Below are 16433 nucleotides of genomic sequence, written 5' to 3'. Positions count from 1 at the left end.
GTAGGTCTTGGCGCACCACACGGGCCGTTGCATTGTAAGTTTAAATAAGTAAGGGACAGGCTAGAAATTGTGCTGTGACTGTAGCAAATAAAGGAGCTCTGTATGGATTTAATAATTTCCTATCCTCATAGTATGTTCTAAGTATTTTTCTTTTTCTTTTTTTTTTTTTTGGAGGGTTCTAGAAGACTAAACTTCCCTCTTAAACTACGAGGCTACCAGCTATCAGTATTCTCTCAGAATCTCTATGAGATAAACTACCGTGATCTGGAAAACCTGAGGTTTTAAAAAAAGGTTATTACGTTTCAAAAATATATGAAATATAATATGGTTGAGTATGCTAAAGTTGGATTTTGTTCAATCCAAGTGGTGACAGGGCTCACACAGAGGAAAAAAATTCCTGTGCTCAAGCTGAGATTAAGCTTTAGGCCAGGTAAGAGGGCAAAGAGACTGTCTTTTTAAAATATTCACACTCTATTTTTTCCATCTCTTCTTACCGAAGAATTGGTCACTCTCTGGCGTCTAGAAGCTGATCTATAAAGACCCGAAATGCCGCAATCATCTCTTACCTCTACAAAATGCACAGAAGTTGTGTTATTTTTTGTTTCTTTGCAAGGAGGAGGCATTTTAACAAATCTTAAAATACTAAGGTAAAAATTTTGTATGTTCTCTCATGATCAGCTTCACCTTTACTGGTTTAACGACTTTGTTTTTTTCCAAGAGGAGAGGTTTTGGCACTTGAAGCGTTAACAGCTCATGATGAAGGCTACCATCTGTTCCTTCGGCACATGACAAGCTGAGGTTATCTCTACATAAAAACAGTCTCCTTTGCAGCAAACGGGTGTTGTCTGATCCCTTCCCCTCCCCTTCTCCCAAGCTCTTTCTGGATTGGCTACTTTTTGCTTATTCAAGGAGTCAGCCAATAGGCGTGAACAATGTGAGTGAGGATGAAATGAACACTAAGAAGGGCAGGATGGCTGCAGAAAGTCAGAAATAACTGGAGACTAACACGAGGGCATCTTGGGCAGACCCCTAAGGACTACTGTTGCCATTACGTAAACGTCCACTCACAACACGTCATTCAGCAATCCCCTCCCCCACTCTCTTTATTGCACCCCTGCCCCACCCTCTCGCATGTGGCCAGAGTTCCTGAGAGAATAGCCAGGATGTGGATTTTCTATGCCCTCCCCCACGCCGCCTCACCTGGGATTCATATGGGAGAAATGCAATGTTGATTTCCGTCAGAGTTCTGATGACTTTGGCTGCTCGAGATTTTACCAGCTCGTTAAACAGGGCGTCTGGACAAGCTGCCAGAATGACAAAGACAGTAGGTTTTCCTGCTCATTTTCTGGTTCATTTCAACATTTGCACATATCCAGGGAATTCTTTATCTTATTAGGATTTTAAAAAGGTAAATAGAAAGTTCATCCTACCCTACAACCTACTACCTATAGGGTATAAAAGGAATAAAAGGAATACAAAACCACCTACAAGGCCCTCAATGTATAACAAAGAAACAAATGGCAATAAAGACTGAGATATTGAGAGCTAATAAAAACTATTTTCTGACATTAAGGAGAGGAAGAAAAAGAACCAAGAGAAATCAAGAAGGGATCAGGAAAAGGCCTGTAATATAAACAAACACCACACATCTGAGATACTTATGAAAAATAAGTAAAGAAAAATAAAATCGTTGGGAAATGTGATGCAGACATTTCCCCAGGCCCTCTAAGGAACTCAGCTGCACAGGAGTCCCACTTGGTGGGGGAACCATGATTTCTCATGACTCTTCTGGGCCAAACAAATAGTTTCAGGTCCCCAGAAATGTGTCATTCGTTTATTATTACTAATGCCATCTGCCTGCTTTCTTTGCCACCCGTCTTCAAAGAGTATAAAATTCTTCTTTGCAAGAACCTTCCCCCATCTGCTCAGTGGTGAGTTTTGTGGGGTTTTCCCCAGAGAGAACACAGGGTGAACTGTTATTATTGTGCACTCTGCACTAGGTTCCATGCACAAAACCTCCACAAAGCAAGAAAACACATTCTAGGACAATGATACAGTTGTACCTGATACAAATACCACCAGATCAGAGTGTCTTTGTAGTTGAAAAGTAGATGGAAACACACTGCAGTTTATAGTGATATCTGGAAGTCTATACAATGAAACACCAAGGCTGGCATTGGAAAATTCTTCTCAGCACTAAACATGCTAGACCTTAGAAGAGGAGCAATTTTTTTAATCAGGAAGGGACTGCAGGACCTAGTAGGTTTGTATTTGTGGGCATTTATTTTTATCTCTTATGCAATTTGTCTTCTGAAGAGAAAATAAAAGATCAGGACAAACGTGGGAACAACCCATTTCTTCCCTGTTGGCCTGGCTTGGTTGGGGTCAGTCTGGCTGTGCAGGAAGGCCGGGGCGGCAGCTGACAGCTGTACTCACAGTCAGTGAAGAAGACGTGTGCAGCCCGGTACTTGGCAGTTGGTGGGTCCTTAAAGTCACTGATGAGAGAGTGGACAGACTGTGGAAAGGGAAAAAAAGGGAACTGGATCCGATTCTAGATGCAAATGGAACCTACATCTGAACGGAGTCAAATCCATGCTGGCTTCAAGCTACATGCGTAAAATAGCAAGGGATTTCTGATGTATAATTCTAACTTATGTTCGGCCATAACTGAGTTCTGAGGATTTAAGATTAGGATTGTTTCAGAGTTTAGATGAACAAAAGCCTCCCCAGCTCATTCCAAAACGACAGCGTCCATGCTTTGGAGCCACCATAACTTGGGTTCCTAAGAAGAAACCAACAAAAGAGGAAAGTGGTCAGAAACCTGCCAGGAGATTCATTGCGATGAAGTTCTGGCAATTTAGTTGCATCTGCAGAAACTCACGCATAAGCCAGTTTTCAAAAATGAAAAGAAAACATGAAAACTGGGGGGGAATTTCATTAAGACAATTAGCAACCAAAAGCAAGAAGGTGGGCCTTGCTTGGCTACTGATTTGAACCAACCCCCCAAAATGATAAGACAGGTAAATTTGAACCCTAACTGGATATTGATGAAATAAATCTGGGAATTCCTTGGTGGTCCAGTGGTTAGGACTCCAAGCTCCCACTGCAGGGGACCCAGGTTCAAACGCTGGTCGGGGGAACTAAGATCCTGCAAGCCGCGTGGCGAGGCCAAAAAAAAAAAAAAATCTGAAAGCATAAAATACCCAAGTTCTGGAGGCGGATCACTAGATAAAGTGATCTCCTACCTAGAAAGCAAACACAAGGGTGAATCGAGATGGGTCCAGCCTGGCTTTTGGCAGAAAGTTTAATGAATATACTCTTCACTCCTCACCACACCCCACCTTCCCCGTTGGTGGATTGCACGCTTAAACAGAGCAGGGTGTTAAATGCGTGCTTAACCCAGAACCATCAGACATGGTGCCACACAGACACCAAGCCAGCGCGTGTAACCTCAGCCAAAGCTCTTCTGGGCAGGGCTTACCTTCTCAGAGGGAGTGATGAGATACACAGCTTCCAGGCTGGGGAGCGGCTCTCGGCGCTTGTTGATGTCTTCCACAACTAGACAACAAAACAGCGGCCCATGGTAAATAAGAAAACAGAACTGGTGATCATAAAACTAGAAGCCATAGAGAGAGGCCACCTTCAGACTGGCACAATAAAAATCTACAGTGGGGGGGAGGAAAGACTCAATGCCCCTTCCCCAGATTTACCACGTTCCTCTGTCTCACGAGGCTCAGGTGGTAGAAAACCTGAAACCTTATCACACTAAATACTTCCTATTTCTCATTTCAGTTTAAGTAAATTCCTTGATCTAGTCTTTTGCCTCTTCCTTCAGTTTTTTCTCATCTGTCCTAGATAATCCCAATTCCTTTAGAATTTCCATGTTGGGTTGGTTTTTCAACAATTAGATCGTTTTATCATTTTCCTTTGTATATCAAATGAAGACATTCCAAACATACCTGCTGTATAATACTGTTCCTCGCAATAGTTCAAAGACTAAACATCAAATTTTGTTAAAGCAAACCGTGGGTGTTTGGTTTGCTGGTTTCTTTTACAGTATGTCAGCTACTTCATCTGCTGGGGAAAGAAGACCTAAGTCATCATCTCTCTAGTCACCTGATAAAGCTTAGGATGCATCACCTACGCTACACTGTCCTCTGGTACAGAGCGAGCAGGAAATCGTACAGTGCCATTCTTCCTATGCAGGTGATGTAAACAAATAAAAGCATCCCTTTAGAAGTATCCCTTGTAACATTTACAAAGACTTTTCACCCCAAACAATGTTCAAATTAATACCAAAATCTCTCAACCATCTACTTTATCAGGGGTTGTAGATGTTTGAATTTCATAGGCTAGTAATACTTCCCCCCCCAAATATTTGGGGGTGGTTAACACAGGCTTGCTGGCTTTTAAATTTTGCCAAGTAAGGACATTTAAAAAAAACTTCTAGGATAGGGAAGAGTCTGTGGGCAGGAGGGGAGAGCTGAACCCTCATCTACCACAGGAAGTCAACAGATAATGTCTAACATGATGAATCAAGAGATAATCCTATAAGCACTTATTTAGAAATATCAAAAAGATAACCAGAAGAAAGAGCAGAGTAGCTGTCTCTGGGGTGATGGATCCTAGGGGATGGGGGAGGAAGAAGGAGGGCAGGACGGTGCTGCTTCTTTGTTAGAAGCTTATTAGCTACATTTGGCTTTTCTCCTATATTTGCATTTTTTGCCTTGATAGAGGAAAAAAAAAGTTTTAAAAATTCAGTGAGGAAAATAACTTTGAAGCTCAAAACAGGGGCAAGTCTGGTCTTGGATAACTGAATGACGTAAAGTCACACCAAAAATGATGTACTCCTATTTACAGGACTACGCTTTTGGTGATAGATAAACTAGATTTGGAAATATGTTTATATTTTATTTTAATTTCTTTTTTTTGTCCTCTATTTTATCTTAAAAAAATTTTTTTTGCGGAAATGTATTTTTAAAAATGATGAAGTCACCAACCTTTACATTACATTCATCTAGCTTAATGAAAACCTCAAGCCTCCTTGTTCTCCCTCCCGTGATTGTGGTATGGTAGTAATTTCGACAAAGACCAGCAGTCGTCTGTGGGCCACATACCATATAAAAGTTCTCTCCAGGGGAAAAAACTGGGAGCTGCATTGCAACAGGTATGTTCCACCCAAAGTTTTTTAGGAGGAAAAACAAAGGTTAAACTTCCTTGTTTGAAATAATACATCAAAATAGACAGCTTTTCCATTAATGCTGTTTCACAGATCAAAATACAAGATCTCTCCTGAAAGGGGCTCCTAAGTAAGACTTGAGCTGCACACAAATGTGAAAAAGAGCTGGGGAGAGCAGCCAGGAGGTCTGTGTCCTAGTCTCAGGTGTGACACTGGCCAGTGACCTTGAGCAGGTGATTGAACTTATTTCAAAAACCTATTACTGTGAAATTCTAAAGCACATTCCAAAGAATGAATTAAACATAAATATACAAATAATTATAAAGCAAATGCTGCACAAGCACCACCCCAGTCAGGCAACAGAACCCATCAGCACTGCAGAAGTGCCCTCCTCCACCCTCCCTCATCACAATTTCCTCCCTTCCCCCCAAAGAGAACCACCATGGTGACATGAATGGTGATCACTTCTCTTTGTGGTTGTTTAAGACTCGCTTGTCCCTGCATTTCAAAGCAGTAGAACTTAGCTCTGCCTGTTTTTGAACATTACGTAAATTAAGGCATATTGTTAAGGATGTACCTTGCTTCTTTTGCTCAACATTGTTTATCAGATTCATTTACATTTTGGAATGAGCCAGTAGTCAGAGTTCATTCCTCTTCTTTGCTATATGTCAATAGTATTCTGCTGTGTGACTATTCCACAATTTATTTTACCATTCTACTCCTGATGGACGTTTTGGTTGCTCCCACTTTGGGGCTACTATGAGTGACGCTCTGTGAGCATCCCGGGCGCACACACCTGGGTTACCTAGGACATACATCTAACTGCAGATGTGCTGGCTCATAGGATCTGCATGCCTCAACTCTCCTAGACTCTGCCAAATGTTTTTCAAAGTAGCTGTACCAACTGACACGTGTCAGATCGGAGTTCCATTTTTCTATATCCTGCCACTTGGCATTATCATATTTTAAATACTCCAATCTGAGTACATAGCAGTATCTCACTCTGGTTTTAATTGCATTCCCCTGACCACTACTGAGGGGGCCAATTTTTCACGTATTTATTGGCCATTTGGATTTCTCCCTTTGTTAAGTGCCTGTTTAATTCTTTTGTCCATTTTTTTCTATTGGGTGGCCTGCCTTTTTTTTTTTTTCTTGATTGAGCCTTCCTTTGGCATCCTTTCACAGATACTTAACGGGCATCTAACACTGGACTGGATGCGGGGGATTCAGTGATGAACAAGAAAGCCTGGGGTCTCTCTCAGGAACTTACGGTCCTACCACCCAGGTTGTTGGAAGATCTAAAGTCAAGCAAGATAGGGACTTCCCTGGTGGTCCAGTGGTTAAGAATCCACCTTCCAATGCAGGGGACGTGGGTTCGATCCCTGGTCAGGGAACTAAGGTCCCACATGCCGCGGAGCAACTAAGCCTGCGCACCACAGGAAGAACCCACAGGCCACAACAAAGACCCGACGCCTCCAAAAAAAAAAAAAAAAAAAGAATGTGGTTTCACGAATAGAAATTATATAAAAAAATAAAGTCAAGCAAGATAATAACAGATAGGGAGGAGAAAGAACACCCCAAGAGAAGGCTGAGTGTCACGGGAGGGCAGAGGGAAGGCCGCTCACTTGTTATCCCCTCGGTCATGATGTCCGTCATCTTACAGCAGGAGGAAAGCATCCTCATGCTCAGCTGATCCACCACCAGCACCTGCAAACAAAGGGAACAGTTTACAGCCTGACGGGCACCTGCTACGATTATCTCCTCCGCTGACCCAGTCAGACTTCAGAAAGAGCTTAGCAACGCAGAATTCTGAGTCATTAATGCTTCCTACGAGCCAGAAGTTTGCCGAGATACATGCTAGCTTTTATTTCCCCACCAAACCTAAGCTTCTAGGAGAGTTTGCTCTCGCTGATGTGACTTAATATTTTAAACTTAAAAAAATTAAAGTTTTTTCCATGACAAAGAAAATACTCATAAAAATGTGAAAAAAAAAAGAAAAAGAAAAAAATTCATCTACAGCATCCACACTTGGAGAAATTCATATTAGAGGGTGTTTTTTCAGGGCGTAAACTTTTTCTTAGTGGGAGAATGAACATAGTGCCACATTTACGGGGTGGAAGGAGAGGACTTCGTTGCAGACATCATCAGGATGGACCAGCACGTGTCATCCCGGGAGCGAACTCTATCTCAGTTCAGATGGGAAGAATAAAAATGTGCCATCCTGGTCTAAAAGCTTCATACCTGCAATTCTTCAGCCAACCTTTCCTATCTCCATTTGGCCCACAGTGGAGAGAGGAAGCTAAAACAAAGCTATTTCTCCTATGCTTCTTCAAAGATAGAAACCCAGGCAACAGGTGCTGGAAAAATGTGGGCCCGAAAGCATCTTGCTGTAGCACGAGGGCCAATCAGTTTTCATTTTATGAGGCAGTTTCCTCAAGGTTAGTTTAAAATTCACATGTCCACAAGTCCATTACTGATGGGAAGCATAAGAGAGAAAGGCAGGCATAAAGAGTTCCCACCAGCTGGCCTCCCGCTCTGGGTATGAGGATGGATGCTTTGGCTAAAACGTAATCTCACGAGGCCAGGGTGAGACTTCAAAAGCCTCCTGGTACCAATCAGCTCTGCTGTTCCCAGGCCGGGTGAACTTCACTACAGGAAAACTCGGGAGCAAGAATGGTTGGCATAAGCCCTTCAACAACACACAGGGAAGTTCAAGTAAGATGGTGTGCTCTCCTGGTCATTGTAATGCCCGGCCCCAGACAACCAGATGGTCCTTCAAACACAGACTTCCTGGATGGAGGACAGCATGTTTCCGACTTGCATCACCCACTCCCGGAACCGAGGCCATAATCAATTAGACTGACTTAAATACGTGTTTCAGGTACATGACAGTTTCCAGCACTGCTCTCAATGTTAAATGAATAAACAAGCTTAGTTGTTTTGTCTTATGCAGCTACGGGCAGACGGGACAGGCCAGACGAGGGCTTTTCGGACTGCTGTGTGGGTTCCATGGACACGCTTTAGGGCCACCAGAGGGGCAAGAAGGGTCCCCTCTTGTCTCCCAGCAAGCAGAATAATTCCACCTTCTGCTTTATTCAGGTAAGATCTTGTCTGAATAAAAGAGTTCCACTTCTAGAATGCCTCACCAGGTGATCTTAAAGATAAGCTTTATGACCAAGAGATTTCCTAACCAGGATTGTATAAAATGGGAGGCACAGCAGATTACCTTTCTCTAGTCCAGAAGCTTTTGGTATCCTCTGGGCACAGCAAAGGTCCTCATTCCCCGCCTACATGCCTCTCCCCAACTCTACTCCATTCTTGTTTTTCCCCATGAACTCACCTTTAAGGTCATTAATTGTGCTTTTCTACTTACCTTCCACTCTCCCTTCTTCTTTACCTTCTTTATCACATCATGCATGATCTCTAAAAAAGGAGAGAAAAAGGAAGGAAGGACAGAAGGAGGAAGGGAAGGGGAGAGGGAGGAAAGGAGAGAGGGAAGGAGGAGGGAGGTGGAAGAAAAAACCTAATGTAATTTCAAGGACTTCCAACCCCTGCCTATTAGACGAGGTCATTTTCCCTCCACAGGCTTAGGTTCTCCTGAGTCATGCAATTGAACCAATCTGTCTACTGAGCCATAATCAATCCACCATAAAGACAGTTCTCTTCCTGCTTCCTTAATTCAGTAGTTCTCAAACTTTGTAGTCTCAGGACTCCTTTATACTGTTAAATATTGAGGACCCCAAAGAGTGCTTGTGTATGTGGGCAAATATCTACTGACATTACCTGTATTAGAAGTTAAACTGAGAAATTTTTAAAATATGTGTTAATTCAATTACAATAATAATAAACCCATTCTATGATAACATAGTTGCACTTCATTAAAATGCTATTTATATATTTTTTTTTTGGCTGCGTTGTGCAACTTTTGGGATCTCAGCTCCCTGACCAGGGATTGAACCTGGGCCATGGCAGTGAAAGTGCTGAGTCCTAACCACGGGACCACCAGGGAATTCCCAAAATGCTATTTATATTTTCCATAATAAAACAATTTTAGTGAGAATACTGGCATTGTTTTACATCTTTGCAACTCTCCTTAATGTCTGGCTTCGTAGAAGACAGCTGGGTTCTGCTTCTTAAATAACCTGCTGTGAATCATATAGCATCTGGAAAACTCCACTGTACGTTTGTGAGAGAATAAGAGAATGCAGATAACATCTTAGTCTTATTATGAAGATAGTTTTGACCTCGAATTCCCAAAAGGGTCTGGGGTTTGAGAACCACTGATTTAAGATAAGTGGGTAAAATGTTATGACAATACCCCAGGGCACATGAGCCCCCGTCAAGCTCCAAAAACAGATGTGAAGAGCAGTTGTGATATCTTTCCAACCCTGAGAACATCTGTGGGATGCTCTCACCCAAAAACAACACTTTTGTTAAGCCACAGTTTCTATAATGTCACACCACACACAAGTCTACCCGGTCACGGAGGATTCACAGGAAACAGCGCTCTGCTACTCTTTCTAAACCCAGATCATCCACAGGCCTGGAAGGACTCAAGGCTAAGAGCTGTCATTAGCAAGTGTGCTTCAAACATTTTAGGTCATTCTCCAGAGCACGATGGTTCCTGACTCTGCTTTTCACTAGCTACAATAATCTGATGTGTCATCAAAGTGTTCTAAAATTTTTAAGAGCTTCTTACCTGATTATAAAAAAATACACACTCATTGCAGTAAACTTGGAAAACACAGAAAAGTATAAAGAAGAAAATATCATGTATTACTTGTATACTTGAAAAAAATCAAAAGGAAAAATCATTTGTAATCCTGCCAACCCAAAATGCATAATTAACATTTTAGTTTATTTCCTACTCGCTTTTCCCATGAACTTTTACATAGCTAACATCATGTTGTATATATAATTTCGTATTATGCTTTATTTCATTAAGAAAACTCATTTCTCCATGTTAATAAAAATGCTTCCTAGGATCTTAAATGCCTGCATAATAGTCCCTGGTTTAGTCAACAATTTTCCCAATAGCCATTTAGATTATTTCCCATGTTTCAGTGTGGTGAAAAACTGGGAACGTATATATCAAATAATAAGGCAGTGGTTAAGTCAATTAGGTTACATTTGTGCAATGGGTACTATGTACCCATTAGAAATAATGATATGGAAAATACCCACTCATTCACTCAATACCACTGTTTGCCAGTCACTGGACCCAGCACCAGGGATGAACAACAGGAGACATGGCACTGCTCCTTCGGAGCTTACACTCTAGTGACGGAAGCAGACAAAACAAAAGGGCAATCACGGCTTCTCACAAATGCTCTAAGGTAAATAAATAAGGGCCGTGGTAGAAAGGAAAATACCCAGTGTGGAGAGCTACCTTTAAGAGGGGATCAGAAGAAAAAAAGATGAAAAAAACCCAGAAAACAAAAAACAAACAAAAAAACAGGGAAAAAAAAAAAAAAAAGGACTTCCCTGGCAGTCCAGTTGTTAGGACTCCACACTTCCACTGCAGGGGGCGCAGGTTCGATCCCTGGTTGGGGAACTAAGATCCTGCACGTGGTGGACAAAAAAAAAGGAGGGCGGGCTCAGGCACGGCCTCTCTGAGGAATACGCCAGCCAGTCAAAGGCTGGGAAAGGAGCATGGGGAGGCACAAAGGCTCGAGGTGGAAAAAGGAAAAAGAGCCTGACAGCTTCTGGGAACTGAAGCTGGTAGAAGCTGAGGCTGGAGGCCAGATCACAGGGGACCTTGACGGGAGGATGATTTTATCTGAAGGGCACCGGAAAGCCACCGAGGGTAGGGACGTCATCTGATGTGCTGTAGAGATGAGATTGGAGGGGGGCAAGAACTGAAGCAGGAGTACAGTCAGGACGCCTTCTCAAGGGCCCATCCATGGCTGGTGGCAGTGGACATGGCGAGAAGAGGGTCAATTTGATATCTATTTGGACGTATAGCCAACAGGGCTAGCTGCTGAATTGGGTGTGGGAGAAAAGTAAAGAAAGGAAACAGATAACTCCTAGCTTTTTGGCTTAAACAAAGAAATTGATGTAGAGACACAAAAGATTTAGAGGGAGGAAAGAACTGATCTGTAGGAGAATACCGAAAATCCTTTTTTGATTAAAGATTGAGATGGCTAAGAGACGTCCGAGGGGAGATACAGCGTAGCTGGAGCTTGAAAGACTGACCTTTAGCTACAGTTTAAAATCTGGGCATTATTACTACATAGAGGTAAGGTTGGAGAAAATCCCAAATGCTTGTAGGACCAGTAAGATGGGATGGAAACACGGTCTTTATTGACAAGCATTCTTGTGAAATAATAAGGATGAAGCCAGTTTAAAATGGGTGATGAGGAAGACAGACTCAGACTATCTAGACAACTTTTTCAAGAGGTTTTCCTATAAGGTAGCAGAGAAAAGTAAGAAAGCTAGACAGGGTAGACAGAGAATGTGAAATCAAGGAAGGGATTTTCTTTTTTTTTTTTTTGAAATGAAAGCTTTTCTTCAGTTATTTTTACTTAATACCAATTCTTTTTTTTAAAATTTATTTATTTTTTATTTATTTATTTTTGGCTGTGTTGGGTCTTCGTTGCTGCACGCGGGCTTTCTCTAGTTGTGGCGAGCAGGGGCTACTCTTCGTTGCGGTGTGCGGGCTTCTCACTGCGGTGGCATCTCTTTGTTGCAGAGCACAGGCTCTAGGCACATGGGCTTCAGTAGTTGTGGCTCGCGAGCTCAGTAGTTGTGGCGCACGGGCTTAGTTGCTACAAGGCATGCAGGATCTTCCCGGACCAGGGCTCGAACCCGTGTCCCTTGCATTGGCAGGCGGATTCTTAACCACTGTGCCACCAGGGAAGTCCTTTGTTTTTTTAAGATGTGAGAAATTAGACCTTTTTTTTTTTTTTTTTGGCCACGCTGTGCGGCTTGTGGGATCTTTGTTCCCTAACCAGGGATACAACCTGGGGCCCTGGCAGTGAGAGCACGGAGTCCTAACCACTGGACCACTGGGGGATTCCCAATTACAGCATTTTAAAAAAATGGTATTGGCGATAAACCAAAAGAGAGGGGGAGATTGATGATGCAGGAGAGAGGACGGATCATTCAAAGACTGAGGTCCCTGAGGAGGAGGAAGGGGCTGGGGTCTGAGACACAGGAAGAGAGCCTGACCTGGGATAGGAGGCAGGGCACCAGGTCCACCCGGTGGGGGGAGGCAGGGGACCAATGGTGGGCTGAAAGAGTGGTGGCAGAGTGGAGGGGCTTCCTCATTAGAAACGAGGTCACTGGCTCAGAGTAGGGACAGTGGTGCTGTATATGGAAGGTTTGAAGAAAGATGGTATCACACATCTTCCCAAAGATTGAGAAAGCGCATATCCTTTTAGTTCCCTGACATACAGGGATCAAACCTGCTTCCCTGCAGTGGAAGCACAGTGTCTTAACCGAGGGATCACCAGGGAAGTCCCGAAAGGGGATTTCCTACAGAGATGTTTTAGCATTTCTCAACAGTTTTAAGGGCTAATTTGAGGTCCACGACCATAAATTTAAAGTAAAACCAGGCAGCTCAGTTGTGTGATTTTCTTTTTTCTGCCCCAGTAATGTTTGATTGTCCAGGTGTATGCCAGAAAGGAAAGAAAAGTTGGTTTCAACTAGGGTTAGAGTTTCCCCAGGTGAATACAACAGAGGGAGAAAATATTCAAAATACATGGCTCTGGGAAAAAGGTAGGCTACAACTATTTTTTAAAGGATAGGGCTTCCCTGGTGGCGCAGTGGTTAAGAATCCGCCTGCCAATGCAGGGGACACAGGTTCGAGCCCTGGTCGGAGAAGATCCCACACGCCGCAGAGCAACTAAGCCCGTGCGCCACAACTACTGAGCCTGTGCTCTAGAGCCTGTGAGCCACAACTACTGAGCTCGTGTGCCACAACTACTGAAGCCCATGTGCCTAGGGCCTGTGCTCTGCAACAAGAGAAGCCACCGCAATGAGAAGCCCATGCACTGCCACGAAGAGTAGCCCCCGCTCGCCGCAACTAGAGAAAAGCCCTTGCGCAGCAATGAAGACCCAACGCAGCCAAAAATAAATAAATAAAACTAAAGAAAAAGGATATATGCATAGGAAAAAGTAGAAAATTTTAATCAAAATGCTATTTTTGTGTGGTAAGATTATGATCAATCTTTTAAGTGCCAATTTGTGCCTTCCTATGTCCTCCCAAGCTTTTTACGTTGAGCATGTATTAGGTATTATAATAGGAAAAATGCTCTGAAAGTAATGTCAGTGAACATCTTTGTGCCCAGGGCTTTTCTTTGCGCAAATTATTCTGTTAGGAGAGCTTTCTGGGTATGGAATGAATAGGTAAAGAGTATAAATATGCTGGGCTCTTGGTAAATTCTGCTGAATTATTTTCCAAAAACACAATTTACACCCCCATCAGTACTCTGAGTGGCTCTCCAAAATAACATACTAACTGATAAAATAATACCTTGAGGTTTGTTTGCTAACATGACAGTGGAAAAATGGTATATTTCACTGTCTTTTTTGTATTATCGAGGAAGAACATGTTCCCTTTTTTTTTTTTTTTTTGCCACTACACACAATTAATTTAAATTCACTGACTTTAAATTCAAGTCACCTTTTGATAGGGGAAGACAGAGATATAATCAGAAAATCAAAACAAGGATCACAAGTCCTAAAGACTGGGAATACTGCTGCAGGTTCAAGCCTTCTTGCCTAGTGATTCCTGTTCCAAAATTCTCAGGGCCTGTATTTGTTGTGGGCATTGTTGTCAGCCAATTCTAATCCTGCCCTACATTTTTCTAATCCAATACCGAAAAGGAAACAAGGATTAGAGCCCATTTTAGCATTAAGAATCAAGTAGGTTGGGCTACTTCCTCACAAATAAGCCCTGACAATCACATTTCAACTCCCTTATAAGTCCTCTTTGTGTGGAGAGAAACAATAAAGCCTTCTGAAGCTGGTGCAGCCAGAGGATCTTATTTCTGCATTCCAAGCCATGTATATCTACAGCCAAAATGTCCGCTCCACCACCACCTAGCCTGTGTATACGGGGCAGCTTCAGCTTCTCTATAATCGTGAGGACCGTAGCCCTGGTGGACTCTGCTTCCCTCATGGCCAAAAGGCAAGAAAGCAGATTCCTTCCCAACCACATCCTGGGTAACTCCCAAACTCAACAAGTCCCTCCCAAGTCCTGAGAAACACAGCAGGTGGTCCAGATTATCTGGGACACCTTCAGATGCACCCAGTATACCAACTGGAGTCCCAAAGCGCAGGCTCTAGGGATAGCTGCAAAGCCCTCCCCCGCCCCCTGCCCCCCCGGGGAGCCCTACCCTTACCGCCCTGGCACCCATGACTGCCCTCGGCAGTGACACATGTCAGGGAACCTAAGCCCATGGCACACCAGAACATCTGAAATAGCATGACTAATACTAGATGGGCTGGAAGCTTGGGAGAAGTGGGAGCATCACCAAAGTCCTCAAAACCACAGGGGATTCCAGTATCCTGTGCTCTGTAGTCCCAGAGCTCCATGCTGCCCTGACACATGCACCAGGAGTCTGGTGCCCAGACACCAGAATGAGAAGTGCCTCCGCTCTGCTGAGGGATTTAAGGGAGTGTGAACTCAGGCCACAACTGCCTTCCTCTTTGACTGAAATTCCCTTTCACAGCACAGGGAATTTCTAGTTATTCCAGCTCAATAGTGGCAGTTCTTCTGAAAGGCACCCTCTTAAATAAACCCCATTTGTGTGAGGGTATAAGGCTAGTTACTCAGGCAAAGGTCACTCCCACCCTCAAGATTAAGAAAAAATGCCGAGGGAAGCACTAAAGTTAGATAGACCAGGGAAAATCCAGGTTCAGGCATTTGTTAGCTGTGGACCTTGAGCAAGTGTAAAACGTTTTAGGCTTCAGTTTTCTCATCTGCAAAATAAAAATTATAATACTTTAATGACCAGTTATGAAGGTTAACGAGACAATATGCCTGGTAAGGTGTCTGGCACATACGAGGCACTAAATAAAAGGCACCCATTGTGATGTCACTATAAAAACATGTTATTCATACAGACAAGGAAATAAGAAAATTACAACACATCACTTCCACCAATCAAGATTTTTAATATAATGTAAAAATCCTATTAAAAAGAAATACATATTTAAAATACAGTTTTAAAATAATCACAAAAATATTTAGATCTCAAACTCTACGGGTATTTAACCAAAAACTTCTAAACTTCTCTGACCCACAATAAACATGTGAATACTCTTTGGAATAACGGCACCGATGCGCCAATGTATATAAATCTTAAATGTAAATGTAAAATTGAACAGAGGAACCCTTATACCACTTCTGAGGAGACAGAGAGTCACCTCTGTTTACCTAAGAAGAGATGCATTAATGCTGAAGCACAAGTCGGAGCCCCCAGAAAGTAAGATATTTCATGTCACAACACAGACACAGGACTGTATTTTTAAGTTGCTATTACTTAACATCGTTCTGAGAATTCACTTAGACCAGAAAAGAAAACAAGGTATAATATTGGTAAGAAGGATACAGAGTTACCTGCCTGCAGAAATCATGGGAATCAACTGAAAAACTATTAGAAACATTAAAACCTTTAGTAAGGTGGCAGATACAAAATAAACACATGCAAACCAAGAGGACTTTCACATGTCAACAGTAACCAGACTCTAGGAAGGCAGCTCCACTGTTTCCCGGTGCATCCGGGGCTGGGACTCCATGCCCTGTCGATTCTACTCTACACGCTGCTGGTAATTCTGCTCTGAAGCAACAGCAAGCCTGTTCCTCTTTCCCTGACGGCAATTCAGATACCTGAGGAGGGCAACCAAGCCTCTTTGAATGTCTTGCTCTGTGCTGAAGATCCTCCTTGCTAACAAACAAATGCATCTCCCTAGGTGGAATAAGTAAAGGCTACACAAAACAGGAGGAAATGGTTCAAATACTTGAAAAAAAGCCTTCCCAGTACTCTCAAGGTCCTTGCCTTAGAGAGACCCATGTACACAGAAACTACCGGCAACTAACTACAAACCACTTTAATTTTTTGCCTTATGATGTTTTTAATAATATAGAAGTAGCACATTCTTGTTGAAAAATTAACAATAGAGAGCTGTATAGTTACAAAGTGAAATTTCCCTCCTTACCCCCACTCTTGAGGGGAAACAACCCCTCAGGGTTTAGGGGGCAGCCTTCCAGATCCTTTTCCACACACACACAGGCAAGCGTGGGATT

At 42.8% G+C, this 16433-nt stretch overlaps 1 protein-coding gene across 3 annotated transcripts in view; it reads right to left on the bottom strand.

The window, feature by feature from the left end:
• The window catches only part of STXBP1 (syntaxin binding protein 1), a 69780-nt gene that overhangs the window by 27057 nt on the left and 26290 nt on the right, over window positions 1–16433 (bottom strand). For all 3 annotated transcript variants that reach the window (XM_059925674.1, XM_059925676.1, XM_059925675.1), the window contains exons 2-6: window positions 8553–8602; window positions 6805–6886; window positions 3482–3558; window positions 2437–2515; window positions 1201–1304 (exon numbers count right to left, since the gene is read on the bottom strand). In XM_059925674.1, the coding sequence (XP_059781657.1) occupies window positions 1201–1304; window positions 2437–2515; window positions 3482–3558; window positions 6805–6886; window positions 8553–8602 (392 nt within the window). The remainder of the gene's footprint in view (window positions 1–1200; window positions 1305–2436; window positions 2516–3481; window positions 3559–6804; window positions 6887–8552; window positions 8603–16433) is intronic.

This window comes from Balaenoptera ricei, chromosome 6 (genome assembly GCF_028023285.1).
Source record: "Balaenoptera ricei isolate mBalRic1 chromosome 6, mBalRic1.hap2, whole genome shotgun sequence".
NCBI classification, from domain to species: Eukaryota; Metazoa; Chordata; class Mammalia; order Artiodactyla; family Balaenopteridae; genus Balaenoptera; species Balaenoptera ricei.
The sequence above is the reverse complement of the archived record's forward strand: the minus strand, read 5'-3'. Positions and strand labels throughout refer to the sequence as shown.